We start from the raw sequence: 16905 nt of genomic DNA on the forward strand, positions 1-16905 counted from the left end.
GTCAGCATTCAGTTCCTCACCATTTATTTTATTTTCACGTTGTTGGCATAAAACGGATGATGAGGAGACCAATTCTGAGCAGAGTGTGTACGTTCCAAGAGAGTCACAGGTCAGGACATTTAAGAGAGCTCCTGCAACCCAGACTACCCATCTTTTTCTCAGTCTTAAAAGATATTTAGCACCTGACTGAGTTACAAGCAGCATACTTTGAGCAGAAAGCCTTCATTAGTGATACATGTGTGAGAATCTTCTGTTTCAGTGCGAACCCACACCAGCAACAGAGAGATGCCAGTTGACAGAAGCCCTGGAAAGAAGATATGGACAGGGCCTCATTTGTGTCCCAGTGCAGCTTTTACTTAACGTGGGTGCCTTCAACCAATGGGATGTTGGGAAACTTGCCAGCCATCTCAGGCATTCTCCAGCAGCAGGCCACTTTTATTTCATTTTATTTTTTAAAATATATTTTTATTAATTGTTTACAGAGAAGAAGGGAGAGGGATAGAGAGTTAGAAACATCAATCAGCTGCCTGCTGCACACCTCGCACTGGGGATGTGCCCGCAACCAAGGTACATGCCCTTGACTGGAATCGAACCTAGGACCTTTCAGTCCGCAGGCCGACACTCTATCCACTGAGCCAAACTGGTCTGGGATAGGCCACTTTTAACACTGGGAAGCCACACAGTGGTAGTGACATTTCACAGGAATTTCTCAGTGGAAGAGGTCATGACGAGTGGGGTGAATGTGAAAAAGCTGCCAGCCACAACCAGAAAGTTATTCAACATCAGGTTGTCTGCTCCAGAGAAGTGAATTATAAGTGTAAAAAATATGGGAAAGCTTTTAGATAAATCTTTAACCCCATTCATCATAGAAGAGTTTACACTGTAGAAAAACCATACAAGTATAGTGATGGTGGGATGTCCATCATCCTGAGGTCCCATCTCATTCAACAACACAAAGTCCACACTGGAGAAAAGTTGTATGAGTGTCCTGATTGCAGGAAGCCCTTCAATCAAAGCAGTATCATCACTCCACACCGGAGAGTTCACACTGGTAAAAAACCTTATGAGTGTACTGCATGTGGGAAATCTTTTACCCATAATAAGTACCTCCTTATCCACAGGAGAGTTCACACTGGAGAAAAGCCCTAAGAGTGTAGTGATTGTGGAAAATCCTTTAGGTAACACAGTAACTTCGCTCAATACCAGAGAGTTCACAGTGCTGCAAAACCTTATGAGAGAAGTGAATGTGGGAAATATTTTACCTGCAATAATCACCTCCTTATCCATAAGAGAGTTCACACTGGAAAAAAGCTATATGCATGTACTGATTGTGGGAAGTTTGTAATCTTTATTAATATCCTGGTGTAAATACTCTCATCGTTGTGGGGTTCAAATGGCCAAAATGATGGCTCTCAACATGGACATGATAAGATATTTCAGTAGCACCTCATTATATTTTATTTCCAATATGCTGATACAGTGTGTTCAAATATGTTCAAAAATTTTCACAATAAAACAGTAAAATTATTGGGAAGCATCAAGTTTAAATCTTTTTTTAAAGATTGATTTCAGTAGAATTGATTTAAAATGGACATAAAAAAGTACAATTTTGGTGTTTCCCTGCATGCCTGCATTGCCGATACCAAGTTCCTCCTGCCCTTATCAGTTCCTCATTCTCGGCCTCTAAAATAATTAATGCAATAATTCAGTCTGACATTGAAATAGCTTACTTTATTTTCTTGTAAAAAAGACACTTATGAAATCCCAGGAAACCTAATCTAGCCTTCCTAGTAGCCCGGTGCACCACTATCTGTCATCAAGATGGTTTCTGTATCTGCCTCTTCTCAGGTACATTATTGGGTTATTTTACTAAAAATGTCACATATGTCGGACCGAGACCAAACAGCTAAGTGGGTCAGCGAATAATTTCAATAATGGAAGGGTGCAAGTTCCAATGCTGGTCACATCAATTACAAGAGTTACTCAAAGAATGTATAAAATTAATGGAACAAAAAAACAGATCTCTCCCTTTCTCTCTATACAGACAGTCCTCGGGTTACTTCGGACTGGACATGTGTTGTTTCGTGGTTACGTCGCCATCTGCAATTTATTGAGATAAAAAAAGTTCCGTCATTTCAATGTAAGGCGTTTGCAGGAAGTTCACTGGGGAACTGGTTGGCCAGCGGAGCGGATGAATAAGTCCTCCCGCGGCGCTACAGGAGGAAGACGCTGTCCTTCAGTCGCCATTCATAAGCCATTTAGGACTGTGCTTCATTTGCTCTCTTTCTTTTGTGTTATTTTGAATACTTTTTGCCCTTCCTTATGGCTCCTAAGCGAAAGGCAGATTCTTCTGATGGCAGTGCTACGAAAAGAAGGAAAACCACAATGGAAGTGAAAGTAGATGTAATGAGACGCTCGGAAAAGGGTGAAACACCGACAAACATCGGCCGGTTGCTTGGCCTCAGTCCTACGACTGTCTCGAAGATCATCCGCGATAAAAAGCGTACACTTGACCATGTGAAAGAATCCGCTCCTATGAAATCAACTGTGATTACAGAGCAGAGCAGCGATCTCATGATTGAGATGGAAAGATTATTAGTGCTTTGGCTGCATGACCAGCATCAACGGCGTATCCCAGTGAGCCTGATGGTGATTCAGGAGCAGGCTAAAAGATTGTTTGAGGCCTCGAAAAAAGAAAAGGGGGAAGGGAGTGAAAGTGGAGAGTTTGTGGCTAGTGAAGGCTGGTTTATGCGTTTTAAGGCTCGTGCTAATTTGCATAATCTGAAGGTGCCAGGGGAAGCTGCTAGTGGTGATGCAAAAGCAGCAGGTGCTTTTCCTAGTGCGTTGGCTGAGATAATTAGGGAGGGGGGTTACTGTGATAAACAAGTGTTTAACGTCGAGGAGACAGGCTTGTTCTGGAAGCCTATGCCTACACGTACGCACATTGCCAAGGAGGAGAAGACAGCATCAGGCCATCAAGCCAGCAAGGAGAGACTGACTTTGCTACCTGGGGCGAATGCTGCTGGTGACTTCAAGCTGAAGCCCTTAGTGTGTCTGGCCGAGAATCCAAGGGCCCCCAAGGGCATATGGAAGGGTCAACTACCTGTCATCTGGAAATCTAACAAGAAGGCCTAGGTGACACCTAGCGTATTTGAGGACTGGTTCACCAACCATTTGGTGCCAGAAGTGAAGGACTACTGTGCTTCCAGGGGGCTGCCCTTTAAGGTGCTGCTAGTGCTGGGCAGTGCCCCTGGTCACCCTGCCGATCTGAATGACTTTCATCCAAGTGTCAAGGTGGTTTACCTTCCACCTAACACCACCTCCCTTTTACAGCCTATGGACCAAGGTGTCATTGCCTCTTTCAAGGCCTACTACCTCCGAAGGACATTGGCTATGGCTTTTAGGGCAACTGAGGATAAAGAGTTGACTCTCAACGACTTTTGGAAATCTTACAATGTTCTTGCTGCTGTAAGGAACATTTCTGATTCTTGGGATGAAGTTAAGCAGACGAACTTGAATGGTGTTTGGAAAAAATTGTGTCCCCAGTTTGTGAATGATTTCCATGGCTTTGAGGATTCAGTTGAGGTTGTCATCCAGAATGTTGTTGAGCTGAGTAAGCAGCTTGATTTGGAGGTGGAGGCTGAGGATGTCACAGAGCTGCTGGCATCTCATGGAGAGGAGCTATCTACCAAGGACCTCATTCAACTGAAACAGCAGGTAATTGAAGAGGAAGACACACCAACCCCACAGCCCAAGAGATTTACAAGCCAGGAACTGGCAGGGGCCTTTGCCATGATAGAGGATGCCTTGGCAAGGTTTGAGGCTCAGGACCCCAACAGTGACAGGTACACTAAGGTTGCCAGAGGGGTCATGGATAGCCTGCAGTGTTACAAGGAGATTTGGGAGGACAAGAAGAAGGCATCCTTCCAGACTAGCCTTGAACATTATTTTAAGAAGGTAGAGAGGCCTGCAACAGATCCTGTACCCTCTACCTCATTTGCCTCTCCAGACTCACCTGACCCAGTGTCTCCAGCACCTTCTGCAGGTTCTGCCTCTCCAGACTCACCTGGCCCAGTATCTCCAGCACCTTCTGCAGGTTCTGCCTCTCCAGACTCACCTGGCCCAGTATCTCCAGCACCTTCTGCAGGTTCTGCCTCTCCAGACTCACCTGACCCAGTATCTCCAGCACCTTCTGCAGGTTCTGCCTCTCCAGACTCACCTGGCCCAGTATCTCCAGCACCTTCTGCAGGTTCTGCCTCTCCAGACTCACCTGACCCAGTATCTCCAGCACCTTCTGCGGGTTCTGCCTCTCCAGACTCACCTGGCCCAGTATCTCATTCACCTTCTCCAGGTTCTGCCTCTCAAACCTCCTCCCCCCAGCAGCCCAGTGTAAGCCTGTCTCTCCCTCCTTTACAACGTCCAGTGTGCAAGCCAACAACAGTAGTAAAGGTAAGGATAATACCGTATTTACCCTTGTATGTACATATGTGCTTTATGTTTTTTTATTATTTACTTACCACAAGTAAAGGTCAGTAATTATCTTTCTTTTAATATATTTTTTTAATATTTTACTTCATTACTGCTGTGTATGTGTGCCATGTGAGTGACATAGGTGCTTATGTAGTTGGGTTCTGACTTACGGCGAAATTGCATTATGTCACGCCGTAGGACTGGATATATATATCTATCTATCTATCTATCTATATATATATATATCTCAACAGTTAGTCTAAGAATGTATAAAGTTAATGGGACAAAAGATAGATCTCTCTCTCTCCGTGTGTGTGTGTGTGTGTGCGCGCGCGCAAATATATATATATCCCTATTTCTCTCTCTCTCTAAAATCAATATCTGTGTTTTAATCACCTAGGCAGTCCACAGACATGTGAACACCAGCACAGCCTAGGGGCCTGTGATGACAAGCAGCCAAGGTTCTCTTGAGGGCAGAGCATACAGTGACCCAGAGAACAGTATGGGAGGTGCCATCTGTGTCAGTGTGGCAGGTGGGGAACCCGGGCTGAGCTGCACAGTCACCCATGATGACATCAGTGTGGTCCCTGGGACTAAAAGCAAAGCAGCCAGGCACTAACATTGACAGACGAGTGAATGAAAAGGGAGTCCATTTCTTTTTTTAAAATTTCTTTATTGATTAAGGTATTATATATGTGTCCTTATATCCCCATTACCGCCCCTAACCGCCCCCCACACACTGGTGCTCTCACCTGCCTGTTGTCGGTTTCCATTGGTTAGGCTTATATGCATGCATACAAGTCCTTTGGTTGATCTCTCCTCCTTACCCCCACCCTCCCCTACCTTCCCTCTGAGGTTTGACAATGATCGATGCTTTTCTGTATCTGGATCTGTTTTTGTTCATCAGTTTATGTTGTTCATTGTATTCTATAAATGAGTGAGATCATGTGATATTTATCTTTCTCTGACTGGCTTATTTCATTTAGCATAATGCTCTCCAGTTCCATCCATGCTGTTGCAAATGGTAAGAATTCCTTCATTTTTTTTTTAAATATATTTTATTGATTTTTTACAGAGAGGAAGGAAGAGAGATAGAGAGCCAGAAACATCGATGAGAGAGAAACATCGATCAGCCGCCTCCTGCACACCTCCCACTGGGGATGTGCCCGCAACCCAGGTACATGCCCTTGACCGGAATCGAACCTAGGACCCTTCAGTCCGCAGGCCGACGCTCTATCCACTGAGCCAAACCGGTTTCGGCAGAATTCCTTCATTTTTATCGCAGTTTAGTATTCCATTGTTTAGATGTACCACAGTTTTCTAATCCATTCATCTACTGATGGGCCCTTAGGCTGTTTCCAAATCTTAGCTATGGTGAATTGTGCCACTATGAACATAGGGGTGCATATATCCTTTCTGATTGGTGTTTCTAGCTTCTTGGGATATATTCCTAGAAGTGGGATCACTGGGTCAAATGGGAGTTCCATTTTTAGTTTTTTGAGAAAACTCCATACTGTTCTCCACAGTGGCTGCACCAGTCTGCATTCCCACCAGCAGTGCATGAGGGTTCCTTTTTCTCTGCATCCTCACCAACACTTGTTGTTTGTTGATTTGTTGATGACAGCCATTCTGACAGGTGTGAGATGGTACTGCATTGTCGTTTTGATTGGCATCTCTCTGGTAATTAGTGACTTTGAGATGTTTTCATATGTCTCTTGGCCTTCCTTCTGTCTTCTTTCGGAAAGTATCTATTTAGGTCCATTGCCTATTTTTTGATTGGATTGTTTATGTTCCTTTTGTTAAGTTGTATGAGTTCCCTGTAAATGTTGGAGATTAAACCCTTATTGGTGATAACATTGGCAAATGTGTTCTCTCATGCAGTGGGCTTTCTTGTTGTTTTGTTGATGGTTTCCTTTGCTGTGCAAATGCTTTTTATTTTGATGTAGTCCCATTTGTTTATTTTCTCTTTAGTTTCCATTGTCCTAGGACAGTGATGGCGAACCTTTTGAGCTCGGCATGTCAGCATTTTGAAAAACCCTAACTTAGCTCTGGTGCTGTGTCCCATATAGAAAATTTTTGATATTTGCAACCATAGTAAAACAAAGATTCATATTTTTGATATTTATTTTATATATTGAAATGTCATTTAACAAAGTAAAATCAACCAAAAAAATGAGTTCGCGTATCACCTCTGACACGCATGTCATAGGTTCGCCATCACTGCCCTAGGAGCAGTCTCAGTGAATAAATTCCTTTGGCATATGTCTTAGATTTTGTTGCCTGTGGATTCCTCTAGTATTTTTATGGTTTCCAATCTTATGTTTAAGTACTTTATCCATTTTGAGTTTATTTTTGTGTATGGTGTATGATGGTGGTCTAGTTTCATTTTTTTGCATGAAAATTGTTGCTCCAATTTTCCCAACAATATTTATTGAAGAGACTGTCTTGATTCTATTGTATGTTCATGCCTCCCTTGTCGAATATTAATTGGGCATAGTGGTTCAGGCCGATATCTGGGTTCTCTATTCTATTCCATTGATCTATATGTCTGTTCTTGAGCCTGTACCAGGCTGTTTTGAGAACAATGGCTTTGTAATACAGCTTGATATCTGGTATTGAGATCCCATCTACTTTGTTTTTTCTCAGGATTGCTGCAGCTTTTCGGGGTCTCTTTTATTCCAGATGAATTTTTGGAAAGTTCGTTCTACGTCTGTTAAACATGAAGTTGGTATTTTAATGGGGATTGCATTGAATTTATAGATTGTTTTGGGTAGTATGGACATTTTAATGATATTTAGTCTACCAATCCATAAACAAGGTATGTTCTTCCATCTGTTTATGTCTTCCTCTATCTCTTTTTTCAGTATCCTATAGTTTTCCGCATATAGGTCTTTTACCTCCTTAGTTTAGTTTATTCCTAGGTGTCTTAATTTTTTTGGTGCGATGGTAAATGGGATTGTTTTTTTTAGTCTCTCTTTCTGTAAGTTCACTATTGGTGTATAGAAATGCCATAGATTTCTTGGGGTTAATTTTGTATCCTGCTACATTGCCCAATTTATTTATTAACTCTAATAATTTTTTATGGAGTCTTTAGGGTTTTCTTTGTACAGTATGTCGTGAAAAAAATGACAGTTTTACTTCTTGTTTTCCAATTTGGATGACTTTTATTTCTTCTTCTTGTCTGATTTCAATGGCTAATACTTCCAGTACTAGGTTGAACAGGAGTGGTGAGAGTGGGCATCCCCCTCTTGTTCCTGTTCTTAGGGGAAATGGTTTTAGTTTTTGCCCACTGAGTATGATTTTGGCTGTGGGTTTGTCATATATGGCTTTTATTATGTTGAGGTATGATCTTTCTATTCCCACCTTGCTGCGAGTTTTTATCAAGAAAGGGTGTTGGATTTTGTCAAATGCTTTTTCTGCTTCAGTTGATATGACTGTGATTTTTATCTCTCAATTTGTTGATGTATCACGTTTATTGATTTGCAGATATTGTACCATCCTTGCATCCCTGGGATAAATCCTACTTGATCATGGTGTATGATCTTTCTGATGCACTGCTGGATCTGATTTGCTAGAATTTTGTTGAGTATTTTGGAATCTATGTTCATGAAGGATATTGGCCTATAATTCTCTTTCATTGTGTTGTCTTTATCTGGTTTTGGTATTAGGGTGATGCTGGCTTCATAGAATGAGCTTGGAAGTGTTCCTTCCTCGTGAATTTTTTGGAATAGTCTGAGGAGGATAGGTTTTAGTTCTTCCTTGAATGTTTGGTAAAACTCCCCTGTGAAGCCATCTGGCCCCGGGCTTTTGTTTGCTGGGAGCTTTTTGATGACTGCTTCAATTTCTTCCATAATTATCAGCCTATTGAGATTTTTAGAATCTTCCTGATTTAGTTTTGGAAGGCTGTATTTTTCTAGGAATATGTTCATTTCCTCCAGGTTGTCTAGTTTGTTAGAATAGAGTTGTTCATAGTATTTTTAACAATTCTTTGTATTTCTGTGGAGTCTGTTGTTATTTCACCTCTTCCATTTCTGATTTTGTTTATTTGGATCCTCTCTCTTTGCTTCTTGGTGAGCCTGGCTAGAGGTTCATCGATCTTGTTTATCCTTTCAAAGAACCAGATCTTGGTTTCATTGATATTTTGTACTTTTTTTTTTTTTTTTTGGTCTCTATGTCATTTATTTCTGCTCTGATCTTTATTATCTCCTTCCTTCTGCTCACTCTGGGCTTTTCTTGTTGCTCTCTTTCTAATTCTTTGAGATGTTGAGTTAGATGACTTACTACCATTTTTTATTGTTTGTTGAGTTAGGCCTGTAAAGCTATAAACTTCCCTCTGAGGACTGCTTTCATTGTGTCCCATAGATTTTGGATTGTTGTGTTTTTGTTGTCATTATTTTGCAGGATGTTTTTAATTTCTTCTTTGATCTCATTTGTAACCCAATCATTGTTTAATAGCATGCTTTTCAGCTTCCAAGTGTTTTTGAGTTTTTGGGATTGTTTTTATTGTAGTTTATTTCTAATATTATGCCATTGTGGTCTGAGATGATGCTTGGTATGATTTCAATCTTCTTGAATTTGGAGAGACTTTGCTTGTGACCCAATATGTGGTTTATTTTTGAAAATGTCCCACGTGCACTTGAGAAAAATGTATATTCCATGGCTTTGGGGTGAAATGTTCTGAAGATGTCAATTAAGTCCATCTGATCTAGTGAGTCATTTAGGATTGCTATTTCTTTGCTGAATTTCTTGTGTAGAGCTGCAGTTCTCAACCTGTGGGTCGTGACCCCTTTTGCGGTCGAATGACCCTTTCACAGGGGTTGCCTAAGACCATCCTGCATGTCAGATATTTACATTACGATTCATAACATTAGCAACATTACAGTTATGAAGTAGCAATGAAAATAATTTTATGGTTGGGTCACAACATGAGGAACTGTATTTAAAGGGCCAGAAGGTTGAGAACCATTGGTCTAGAGGACTTATCCAGTGATGTCCGTGGTGTATTAAAGTCCCCTACTATGATTGTATTGTTGTCTATCTCTCCCTTGATATCTTCCAGGATTTAGGTTTCTTTTAATGTATTTAGGTGCTCTTGAGGTGGGTACATATATGTTTATCAGGGTTATATCCTCTTGTTGTATCAATCCCTTTAGTATTATGAAGTGGCCTTCTTATCTCTTGTTATGGCCTTCACTTTGAGGTCTATTTTGTCAGATATAAGTATTGCTACCCCAGCTTTTTTTTTTTTTTTCATTTCCATTTGCCTGAAAGATATTTTTCCAATCCTTCACTTTCAGACTATGTGAGTCCCTTGTTCTGAGGTGGATCTCTTGTAGACAGCGTATATATGGGTCGTGTTTTCTTATCCATTCAGCCACTCGATGTATTTTGATTGAAGCATTTAGTCTGTTTGCATTTAAAGTTATTGAAAGGTACTTGGTTGTAGCCACTGTTATTTTTTTGTGCCTGTGTTCCTGCTTACCTTTTTATTTCTTCTTTTTGCAGCATTCCCTTTAGCAGTTGTTGCATTGCTGGCTTGGTAGTGATAAAGTCCCTTAGCCTTTTTTTTGTCTGTGAAGCTCCTGATTTCCCCTTTAATTTTGATTGATAGTCTTGCTGGATAGAGTATTCTTGGATTCAGTCCTTTGCTTTCCATCATTTTGTATGCCTCCTTCCATTCCCTTCTAGCTTGATATGTTTCTGTTGAGAAATCTTTTGTTAACTGATGGGGGATTCTTTGTAGGTAACTCTCTGTCTCTCCCTTACAGCCTTTAAGAGTCTCTCTTTGTCGCAAACATTTGCCATTGTGATTATGACATGTCTTGGTGTGGGTCTTTTGGGATTCATCTTGGTTGGTACTCTCTGTACTTGTGTCACTTTTTCTTCCCCACATCAGGGAAGGTTTCTGTCATTATTTCTTCAAATAGATTTTCTAACCCTTGCTGCTCTTCTTGTCCTTCTGGCAGCCCTATTATGCAAATGTTACTTCGTTTCATGTTGTCCAAAGCTCCCTTAGGCTCTCCTGCTTTTTAATTTTTTCTCTCGTTGCTGTTCAGATTGAGCTTGTTTCTCTACCTTATCTTTTAACTCACTAATTTGGTCCTCTGCTTCTTGTAGTCTACTGTTGAAACCTTCCATGGTGTTTTTGATTGCAGCTATATCACTTTTCATTTCTTCCTGATTTTTGCATAGGTTATTGATTTTCTCATCCATCAGGTGTATGAACTCTATGACCATTATTCTGATTTTTTTTTGGTCATGTTCCATGCTTCTGTTTCACTTATTTCCTTTCTTGGCGATCTGTCTTTTTCTTTCCTCTGGGGATTGTTTCATTGTCTCTCCATTCTATCACCAGAAGGTTCACATGTCAAGTAATGGGCCATGTGTAGTGGGAGCTTCACACCCTGCAAGTGTCACTGAAGAGCTCGGACACCAAGATGTGTGGCTACCTTGGGTTGGTGGGAGCCACGCTCACCCAGGATTACATTCACAGGCACTTAATGTGGCCTCAGGTGCGCTCCTAGAATTAGGAACCCTGCCTGCGCCATCCTGAAACAGATCCCGCTGGCATGTGCCAAAAATCAAAGTCCCCTAGCGCAAGGCAGGAGTCAGAGACCCCCTGTGTCCGCACCGAGAATCGAGTATCAGAGTCTCTGTTGCTTGGTGTGGTCTCGCACCGAGAATCTGGGTCCCTGTGTGTGCATGTGCCATGAATTGCAGTTACTGGCTCTTAGTGTGAATGCACTGGGAATCAGGGATCCCAGGTGCGTGCAATGAGAAACAGATTCAAGTCACTGGTGCTGCCTCTTGCATGGAAAATCAGCGTCCCCGGTCTGCTTGGGGGACCGAGGTGCACAGTCGCACTGTGTCAGAAGAAGGTGCACTCCTGCCCTGCGGAAAAAGCCTTCCGTGTGTGCTTGCCCTGAATCAAAGTCAGGTGGCACTGCCCCTCAGTGTGGGCCTGCGGTCTGGTCACGTGAGTGTGCACTGCAAGAAACAAACTCCCGTGTCCGTCACCCTGACTCACATTCAGCACTGCCTCCCTGTGTGGGCACAGGGTCTGATCGCTGGAAACAAACTCCCAGAGTTTGCGCCCCCAGGCTCAGATTCAGCTCTACCTCCCTGGTTGGGTGTAGAGTCTCATTGTGGGAAACAAGTTCCCTGAGTTCATGCCCCCAGGCTCAGATTCAGCGCTGTCTCCCTGCATGGGTGTGGGATCTGTTTGCCGAAAACAAACTCCCCAAGATTGCGCACCAAGGCTCAAATTCAGCACAGCCTCCCTGTTTGGGCACGGATTCTGGTCACGGGAAACTAACTTCCCGTGTCCACACACCCAGGCCCAAATTCAGGTAGAGCTGCCGCTGCAGTGTTTGGGCAAGACGCCTGTTTGAGCGGAGAGGGTGTGGCAGTTCCTATGCCACTGCCGTGGGGTGGCAGGGAGGGGGATTGGCTCTGTAACTCACAAGAATCTTTGGCCTCGGTGCCTGGGTTCTTGGTGCTGGTGCGTCTGCAGCTGTGGTCACAGATCTCTTACCCGAGTGGCTGTAGGCTCCTGGTTTGCAACTGAGACCAGATTGGGTAATAGCGAGGCTAGGATCCTAGTCTCAAGCAGTTCTGTTCTTCAAGATGGTGCAGTCTCTGTGCCGGGGGTGTCCTCCCCGGAGTGTTTGTGGTGGCAGCAGGTTTTGCCGTCTAAGACTGCCAGGTTTGGCAGCCCCTTGAAAAACCTGTAGGATCTAGCTGTCCCTAGCTCGCACTCACACACACCACACACGTCCACCTACTCCTCTATCCCTCCCTCCCTCTCTCACAAACCCTCCTTACCTTCTTGCTGGCCGCCATCTTTTTGGGGGGAGTCCATTTCTGATGGCGTCTTTATGATACGATATGGGGAATTTTAGGATAATTCCTAACAATATGGGCTGCTCTGGTGCTACATGGCAGGTCCAGAGCTTAGGCGCCATATATGTGCCCACCTGCCATTTCTTATTGAGGGCTGACCCAGTGAACAATAAGGACGAGAGCATACCTCAGTGTCACTTGCACTTGAAAATTCCCACCAGGATGGGGAAAGGAGAAGAGAGAAGGGTGAGAGAGAAATATGTTATAGAGGTGGTGAACTAGAATTTTAAGAAAGAATCTTATTAGAAAACACCCTGTCCTTGTCATGGCTTATTTGTGTTCCCAGTGAAGTTGTGCCTTTGAGAATGACGCTGTGAGAGAAGTGTGGATCAAAGAACTATGGGCAGCAGGTAATGCAAAGTGATGGCCCCAGCAAAGTGGGATTGGAGTCAGAAGTGTAATTGGCATTACCATGTTGTTTGGTGTCTTGGAGGCACAATTTGAAGGACAACATGGGTATTGCCTGACAACACCAGTATCAAATCCATCACATTCCCATTATGTGCAGCATCTCTTCCTCCCCTGTGTGCCTAACACCCACTGTTATTAAAAGGGGGCAGTGTGACTCACATTTGAGGATCAGAAGACAGGTATCTTGTATCTCTTCATCTGCCTTTATTGTTGTGAGAGACACAGCATCTGTATAAGGAGAGATTGACTTTAATGGCATCAAGGCCTGCTATCTTCTCTGATGTGGAGAGTAGGGGGACATATGGATGTGCAGGGTGGGGGGTATGGCAAACTTGGAATCTCAAGAGAGAATCTTATCATGGGATGTACTGTCTCCATTATGACAGGATATGAACTTTGAGGACGTGGCCATTGCCTTCTCTCAGGAGGAGTGGGGGCTCCTTGATGAGGCTCAGAGGCATCTGTACTGTGATGTGATGCTGGAAGTGTTTGCACTTGTATCATTCGTAGGTAAGACATTCCCATCTCTCCTAGATCCTGAGGTAATGCCCACTCTTTATTTATTCTCCAGACTTAGCACTCTCTCTCTCTAAGCCAGACCATGGGCTCTGCTAATTTTCCCCACTGTCTTGTCTAATGGGCTGTGGCTGCCAGTGCTGAGCTGTCAGAGAGCCCTGAGCAATAGACTCCATAAGCCTCCCTAACACCAGTTGCCTCAGAAACTGCAGGAAGTGTGTGGGTGTCAGCAGTATTACAGACAGCTTAATGGGTCACCTCTCCGAGGGAGGGTGAGTATATCCAGATCCATGGCTTCCACTTCTGCACCTTCCCTTAGATAAGGACCTTGGTGAATGCCTGTGCCAGGTATGGTCTTTACGTACATGCACCAGAGACTCTTCTTGTAAGACCCTCCTTCCATTGTTGTTTGTAATATTACCTTCTGTGAATACTATTGCAAACCGAATGCTATGGGCAAGTGATGGCTGCTTACCTCTGTTATCTTTCATTGATACTTGGAATATTTATTTTGTACGTATTTCTAGAGAAGGAGGAGCAGGGAGAGCCTCAGTTTTTTCCAGAGTGAACATACAGGACGGTCCTAGAGCATGCCTGGCCTGGCTGAGTGGCAACTGGGGGGAGGTATGACATAAGGATGGTGTTGAGATTGTACCAGGAACCTGCTCCTCTCCAACAGTGTTTGGTGCAGGTTCCCGTGGCCACACCTCATTTATACCTTTCCTTTTCCACACGTGACACTTTGCTGACTTGTCATTTCATCAATGACTTCTCAGTTTGGCTATCTTCTCCTTTGTGTCATTTTTACATCACCTATTCCTCTACGTATCTCTTTCTGCAGTATTCTACAACATTGATCTATGCAAGTGTTATGAGGAGCACATGCATGCTTAAACACCCCTCAAACACCAGCTACTTATGTATTGAATTTTACTTGGAAAGTGAACCAACCTTCTGCACAGCTTGCCCATGTCACAGGCAGAGAAGATGTACTGAATGCTGTTAGCAGCAGAATGAGCTGGACAGTCCACTTATCTTTCATGTGGTGCTCGCCATGTTTATGCTCTATTTCTGCCGGGGTCCAACCCCAGCGGGTCCAGGGGTCCCCAAAGGTGTGGACGGAGTCGGCGAAGAAGGAATGACACAGAGGCAGCGTTCAGTTGATCAGCAGCCTAGCCAGGATCTCTAGCCCGGATCTCCAGCCAAGTTCTGGTCTGGATCTCCAGAGAGGTTCTGCTTCAGATTTCCAGCGAGGTTCTGTAGCCATGTTCCCTCGCTAGGTTCTCCAGCCAGGTTCTGTCCAGGCTCTCCAGTCAGGTTCAGTGTCCAGGTTCCAGTCAGGTTCTCCTGCCAATCTCTGTAGTCAGGTTCAGTCCAGGATCCCTTGCCATGTTCTCCCGCTAGGCTATGTCTCTAGGCTCTGAGGCCAGTCCCTCTCCAGGATCCTCCAGCATGCTCTCTCCAGCGAAGTTCTTCTGTCTCTAGGCTCCGTGTAGGTTCTGTCTTCTTGATTCTGTTCTAAGTTCTGAGTGTTTCTGTCTTGTTACAACTGTATTTATACCAGTTGATTCGATCCTATCAATCTCTATTACAAAGGTTAGGGCGTTTCTTATCTCCATTCCAGGGAGAAAAGATTATGTAGTTTAAGCATGATTGTTCGTAGTTAAAGGGATTAATTACCCGCCTGGCACTTAGTTGAGGGGAAAATCCCTACCTGGGGATTCAACCTTTCTCTGAGAGGTGACCTTGGTTAAAACACAGCGCCAAGAAGGTGAGCAAACATATTAAGAATCGTATGCCATATATGCCAGGTCCCTTGAAACAGCAAGGATGGACCGGCTCCCGGCAAATTTCTGTTGAAATCTCCACTGTTTTGTGATCTTCAGTGGTCAAGAACTTCACAGGGGCCTCTTATTAAGCCATCCTATAGGTCTTTTATTTTCAGCCAATTGTATGAAACCAATGTAGTATGTGCAACACACTTTTATCATGGGACTTCACCCTGTCTCCAGAGTCACCATTCATTTCTCATCATTTCTCTGTTTTCAGGTCATTGGCATAAAATAGATGATGTGGAGGCCTATTCTGAACACAGTGTATCTGTGGGAGAGTCTCAGGTCAGGGCTTCCAAGACAGCTGCAGCCACCCAGAGGACCCATCTGTGTAAGCCGTGCTTCTCAGTGTTAAAAGATATTTTGCACCTGAGTGAGTTACAAGTGGTTTACTTTGAGAAGAATGTGTTCTTAAGTGATGCGTGTGTGAGAGACTTGTGTTTCAGTACAAACCCTCACCAGCAACAGAAGGATGCCAGTGGAGAGAAGCCCTGGAAAGAAGATATGGAGAGTGCCTCGCTTGTGAAAAGTTGCTGCTTCTACTTATCTGGGGTGCCTGAAGCCAAAACGGAGGGTGGTGAAGACTCCCCAGTCATCTCCGGGTTTCTGCAGCACCAGGCCACTCTTAACACTGAGGAGCCACACAGTAACAGTGAGATTTCACAGGAATTTCTCAGTGGAAAAAGACATCCCCAGTGGGTTGAATGTGAAACAGCTGTCAGCCAGAAACAGAAAGTTGCTTATGAGAAAGGTCTCTGCTCTGGAGATATGATTGATGAGTATAATAAATGTGGGGAAATGTGTAGACGAACCTTCAACCACCTTCAACACAGGAGAGTTCACACTACAGAAAAGCCCTACGAGGGTACTGATTGTGGGAAGGTCTTCAGTGAAAGCACTGCTCTCATTAAACACCACAGAGTTCACACTGGAGAAAAGCCATATGAGTGTAGTGAATGTGGGAAGTCCTTCAGTCAAAGGTGTCACCTCACTCTACACCACAAAGTTCACAGTGGAGAAAAGCTATGTGAGTGTAGTGAATGTGGGAAGTCCTTCAGTGAAAGATATCACCTCACTAGACACCACAGAGTTCACACTGGGGAAAAGCCATATAAGTGTAGTGAATGTGGGAAGTCCTTCAGTGAAAGGTCTGACTTCACTAGACACCACAGACTTCACACTGGGGAAAAGCCATATGAGTGTAGTGAATGTGGGAAGTCCTTCAGTCGAAGATCTCACCTCACTATACACCACAGAGTTCACACTGGAGAAAAGCCATATGAGTGTAGTGAATGTGAGAAGCATTTCAGTGAAAGTGCTGGCCTCACTAGACACCACAGAGTTCACACTGGAGAAAAGCCATATGAGTGTACTGATTGTGGGAAATCCTTCAGTCGAAGGTCTTACCTCATTCTACACCACAGAGTTCACACTGGGGAAAAGCCATATGAGTGTAGTGAATGTGGGAAGCATTTCAGTGGAAGGGTTGCCCTCACTAGACACCACAGAGTTCACACTGGAGAAAAACCATAAATGTCTAGGGAATGTTTTTATTTTTCTCACTTATTGTAAGAACCCTTAAGGGGCTCTATGGGACCCTTTATATGTATGTAAACCCCTTTTATGGGAACGTACACTCTGCTAGATTCTCAGAAATTTGAGATACAAGTGAGACTTGAAGGAGCTGCACTGTAATTTTTAAAATGCCCAGACCTACGACCCAAATGTTGTCACCGTCTCTTTGTCACTGAAGAGATTCCACCTCTAACACCTG

At 43.7% G+C, this 16905-nt stretch overlaps 1 protein-coding gene across 1 annotated transcript; it reads left to right on the forward strand.

The window, feature by feature from the left end:
- The first annotated feature begins 4323 nt into the window (after positions 1–4323).
- Positions 4324–16673, forward strand: LOC132222897 (zinc finger protein 551-like). Its single transcript, XM_059678251.1, has 3 exons — positions 4324–4449; positions 13170–13293; positions 15349–16673. The coding sequence occupies exons 2-3, from the start codon at positions 13173–13175 to the stop codon at positions 16662–16664; spliced, it is 1437 nt and encodes a 478-aa protein (XP_059534234.1). The 5' UTR covers positions 4324–4449; positions 13170–13172; the 3' UTR covers positions 16665–16673.
- Positions 16674–16905: the final 232 nt, after the last annotated feature.

Source organism: Myotis daubentonii, chromosome 21, assembly GCF_963259705.1.
Source record: "Myotis daubentonii chromosome 21, mMyoDau2.1, whole genome shotgun sequence".
Lineage (NCBI taxonomy): Eukaryota > Metazoa > Chordata > Mammalia > Chiroptera > Vespertilionidae > Myotis > Myotis daubentonii.

What these genes read in the sequence shown, in the direction of transcription:
- LOC132222897 (XM_059678251.1), top strand. Translation starts at nt 13,173, where the DNA reads ATGAACTTTGAGGACGTGGCCATTGCCTTCTCTCAGGAGGAGTGGGGG. An exon ending in TGCACTTGTATCATTCGTAG is followed by an intron (nt 13,294 to 15,348) that starts GTAAGACATTCC and finishes CTCTGTTTTCAG; the next exon opens with GTCATTGGCATAAAATAGAT.